This window comes from Rosa rugosa, chromosome 1 (genome assembly GCF_958449725.1).
Source record: "Rosa rugosa chromosome 1, drRosRugo1.1, whole genome shotgun sequence".
Classification (NCBI taxonomy): domain Eukaryota; kingdom Viridiplantae; phylum Streptophyta; class Magnoliopsida; order Rosales; family Rosaceae; genus Rosa; species Rosa rugosa.
This window is the reverse complement of record NC_084820.1, coordinates 64195088-64200170: the sequence shown is the minus strand read 5'-3', so window position 1 is coordinate 64200170 and position 5083 is coordinate 64195088. Positions and strand designations below refer to the sequence as shown.

Here is a 5083-nt window from a genome sequence, read left to right as displayed (position 1 = left end):
TCATAACAACTCTTAAAAGACTCACCTGCAATTTTAAAAGAGGAATACTCATTGGATTAATACCATTGGCTGAGACAGCATGTGGTTCTCTGCCTAGAACAACTCTCAACCACAATATGTATACTCAATAGGTTTTTAATCATATTTGTGTGAATATTATAGTGCTAATCTTTGATTATGATTTTATATAATAGAGGCTTTCCCGGTTTCAATAAAGTTGAATCTTCCATAAAACGCCAGCCTCCCCTTGATGTGATTGCCGGCCATACAATAAACCAGTACTAGTCCATTCATTATCCTCATTAATCAACTTTGGTTAAGACTTAAGATCATGAGCTTAGATATTTTGTTGATGAAACAATAAAGAACGAAATTCTCAGACTTATCTACATCCAACCATTTTGAATTGGAATTCCCAAACCACACAATGCTAACTACCAAATAAAGAAAAATATGAGAAGCAACCGATTTTGAGTCCAACCTATTAACAAACAAAGTCATCACTTGTGCGTGTCTAAACAAGCTTAATATCTAAACAAGTATTGTTATATCATTCGCCCACGTTAGTCACATAGTTCGGATGCTTAGGTTTAAACCTCTTCCAGAAAATATCTTGAGAGCGATTAAAATGATCCGAGATCCGATCCACCAATTACAATTTGCGAGAACCAAAACTCAATCCTAACACTCTTTTTGAGTTTCACCTACTATACACACCAATCTGTATATGCGCTGGCATGTGATTTGCCGCACCATCCTGACTCTAAGAACTTCTAGACGGAAACGTGTGGCAGCTTGGAAATTTGGAAATGTGAATTGGTCACGCTGGTTTCTGAGATATTGGTATGGATTGCGACACGACGCGCATCGTTTCAATCACAATGCAACCTCAACCGACAGATCACCACCTGCACCTCTCTCACTGTGTGAGAGCTCAGAGGTCCCCCTGCCCTTAAGGTTGGCCATGCCGTTTTCTGACACCTGCCATTTTCTGAAGAAAGGCCATCGCTCCACCTCCATCAACTGGAAGCTTTCCCAAATAGGAAGCCTTTCTAGGGCTTCTTGCACCGCACAATTTATTTACCGACACAGTAAAAGATAATTTCTCTAATTAATTTACTTTCACCGTCTCAAATTTACAGAAGGAAATATCCAAACAAACACGGAGATTCCATTTGATCCATAGGAAATGTAGAATCAGAATTACACTCGGCGGTTAAAAAAAATAAGAAAAATCAAAGAAATCGTCTGACTAGTATATAGATTTAAACTAATGGTCAAATGTGGATCAGGCGGTTTGTTAGGTAAAAAGAAAATATCTTCAAAATTACGCTACCTCATATCGGAGGGATACGAGGCTCTGAGGAGTCAAGATCGACGGCTTCGCTGAGTTTACGGCCATTTTGCCGGAGATTTCTCCTCGTCGACTCTCTCGCCCGCTATAAACGCGGACCCGACCCGTTTGGATCCACTCTCCGGTCTTTTGAAGGTCTTCTGCAGTCAACCAAAGTGGCTCCGCCGTCGGTCCCTGACCGACCGGAATGGGCGGTGCCAGCTGTTTCACCCCTCAGTCGAGCGGCTAAACGGCGGAGATCGTCCTGTGATACAAATTTGCACAAATCTTAGCCGTTGAGGAAGGAAAACCAGACGGAAATGCGTAATTTTCAGACCAGAAATCAAATAAGATAATGAAAAAGAAAGAGTATGTACCAGAGAGCGAAGATCGGAAGCATTATCTCTGGTTCGCTTCAACGAAACCGCGCCTACTGATCGGCGACCATATCTACCGTCATTGCTAACCTCGTCGCTGCTGGTAGAGCTCGCAGCTGGCGGAGGAGGCGTCGAACCCCACGGCACCACCTGATTATCTCCGTCGTCATCAAAATCAATATCGCCGTCGTCATCATCATAATCGGAGTCATCGAGGTCATCATCATCCGTAGCATCATCATTGCCAGCCTGGCTCTCTTCCTCGTCGTCTCTGCTTTCATTTCTCGCCACACAGCGCTCGCAAACCGAAAAAGTATGGCCGAGTTTCTCGCCGGAGGCCTTCCAGGCAGTCGGCGCGTGGCACGCGTGGCAGAGGAGCGTCCTGGAGTGCCTGGCCACCAGGAAATTGGCGCCGTGAACCTTGAAATCGCAGTCCCAGCAGAGAATCGCCTGGTCCGATTCGCAGTAGGTCCGCGCAGGTAGGTGACAAAGCTCGCAGTTCTTCATCTCCGGCAAAAGGACTCAGAGTCCGGCTTTACTAGGTCTAATGGTTTTCTTCTCAGTTTCTCTCTCTCTGTAATTTTGCTCGTAATAAAATTCTCTCTCTCTTCTCTTCAAATGGTGGAAAAAACAGAGAAAGGCCAGCTTGCTGTTACTTATAGAAACCACTCAGCGCTTCCGCCGGAAATGACGATTTTACCATTTTCCAGTTAAATGCTCTTGACACATCAACTGCTCTTGAGAATTTAATAACACATTGTTTCCAAGGAGAATATACTTTGCTTTCGAAACGAAAATGACGAGGGTAGTTTGGTCATTTTGGATTTACTGTATGGGTATTAACGATGCGTGAGAGCGCAGCCAGGGGGGGGGTCCGAGGGTCGAAAGGTTTTCGAAAACGAGGACCAGAGGCGGAGGGTGTGGTGGTTCGCGGTGCCAGGTGTCGGCGTGTGAGGGAGCAAGAGCTTGTGTGGTCGAAATGTGGAGCTGGAGGGGCCCTTCGGTCATTTTGACTGTTTTTGCCCCCTTTGGTTGGTGCAGGATATTTTAATGCTGACATGGCCGGTCCACGCGGCAGACATCGTGCAGGAGATTCTGTTGGGCTTATGTGGCGCAGTTTGGGCCAACGAACCACGTGGGTCTGCACCTGCCTTGATTCTTCGACCTATTAAATTACGGGAAGGGTGGTGGGTCCTGCTGCAGCGATTTTCAGCCCTGCATTTCAGGGCTCCGAATATATCCCCAATTTTTCTATCGGCTGCCGTGGATCGATTTAAAGATATGGTTAAGATCCTGGAGCCCACGCGCTCAAAGCCACTCGCCAGTTGTCAGCCGTCTGCCTATCCAATTTATTTATTTATTTATTTTTTCACTGATGATCTTAATGCAAATTTCTTTAAAAGTCAGGTTCAGAATACTCATTATTAATATAATTAGACCAAATAATTTCGGATAATGAATCTTCGAATACTTCTTACTAAAGAAATTCTATTGCATAATATCGTATACTCGTATCTATTAAATGTTCATTTTACCTTTAAATAAGTGTGCGACATTGCATAATCGATTATTTTTCCTCCCCAAATTCGCTCCGTTCTCTCCCCTCCCTACCCGTGCGATCCGACCCGAACCCGGTGTACTGACCCGGTTCAATCTCTTCCGTCCAACGTCCGCCGACGACGAGACCACCGCAGACGGCTTCGCCTCCTCCTCCTCGTCGTCCCCTTGGTGCTCGATCACGGTAGCAGCCACCGGAACTTGGAGATCGGAGCAGCCACATACCCTAAAACGGATCCGGCCGGATTTCACCTATTCCGGTATCCCCTTGGCCGATCCATTTCATTTTTGGGATCGTCTCTTCCCCCTGATCATCCTCATACCTACCTTGTAGGACGATTTTGCATGAGGAGTGATTGATCAAGGTTTGAAGCTTTTGACGGTTTTGGTTGGATCTGGAATCTTGATCAGACGACAGAGATTAATCCAACTTCCAGGCTTGATCTAGGACGATCTAAGCCGATCCAGACTTAGCTTCAGGTATGAAAGTGGCTCATCTCTTCATTTTGAACAAGTTTGTAGTTGACGACTTTTGCATCGGAGGTGGTTGACCCGGTGTTGACTGCCGCCGTTGACCGCCTGCTGACCCGTCTCTTTTGGCGGCGCGTCAGACCATATTTTTGTGTTTAGTTTTTCAGTTTATGCATCTATGCATCGATACGATCGTTTTGATATATTATAAGGTTATTTTGGAGAAAGTTGATGCATGTTAGAGTTTTCGATTCGTTTCGGTTTTCGATCCGTGAGGATTTGGCCGTCCGATCGACTTGTAGTTTTGATTTGTTGATCGTAGAAGTGTCCCGAAGACATTGGATGCTCTCGGATGAGGATCCGACTATTGGATCGTCGTATAAGTGTGTTTTGTGAATTGTATGCTTTGTGTTGTATTGAGTGTGGCCTTGATTTGGTTAGGTGATTGATGGTTTGAGTTGGCGGACGATTGTGAATCGTATCTTGGCTGTTAGAGAAGACGCAGCAGGATTTGGAGGTGAGTAAATCTCACGGTGTTTCGGTTGATAAATTAGTTATGTTTTATTTTAGTATATTTTATTGTTAGCATGAGAAATCATTTTCGAAACAAATTATTTGTTTTAAAATATATGAACTTGATCGACAACGGTTCATGGGTAAGTTAAAACAATGTTTTGATATAAAATGATTTTCGAGAGGAATAATTTATAAAACTATAGTTGGTATTAGTGGTTATTCCTGCGTGAATGATTACGTATATATATATATATATATATATTTACGTGGAATATATATATTGGATGATGTGACATTGGTGAAGTAATGATGGTGATTTGATTGAATTATTATTGCGAGCATTACTCTTTTCGGGTATACAATTCATCTTGTGAGTGATTGATGTAATTGTATGAGTGTAGCGGCATACAATTCATCATGTGAGTGATTGATGTAATTGTATGTGTGTAGCGGTATACAATTCATCATGTGAGTGATTGATGTAATTGTATGAGTGTAGCCGCATACAATTCATCATGTGAGTGATTGATGGAATTGTATTAAAAGAGTATTTGGAGTTGATGGGTGATCATCTACTTTAGTCAAAGTCGATGGGTGAACATCGACTATCGACTTTAGTTTGGAGTTTATGGGTGATCATTGACTTTAGTGTGAGTTGTTTGACTTCTTTATTTATTTTCATTTTCCTTCTAATTGTTGAATTTTATGTAATCTCCTGAACTAAGTTATATGCAGGGATTACTGTATTTTGAATTGTTTGTTTTAATGTAATCTCCTGAACTAAGTTATATGCAGGGATTACCGCTTTTTGTATTGTTTGTTTTAATGT

The 5083-nt window shown here is 42.8% G+C and overlaps 1 protein-coding gene across 1 annotated transcript; it reads right to left on the bottom strand.

The window, feature by feature from the left end:
* Positions 1-1092: 1092 nt before the first annotated feature.
* LOC133726099 (zinc finger protein CONSTANS-LIKE 4-like) lies at positions 1093-2416 on the bottom strand. The gene is made up of 2 exons (XM_062153572.1): positions 1711-2416; positions 1093-1598 (listed from the first exon to the last, which is right to left on the bottom strand). Exons 1-2 carry the CDS (start codon positions 2215-2217, stop codon positions 1440-1442), a joined length of 666 nt encoding a protein of 221 aa, XP_062009556.1. The 5' UTR covers positions 2218-2416; the 3' UTR covers positions 1093-1439.
* Positions 2417-5083: the final 2667 nt, after the last annotated feature.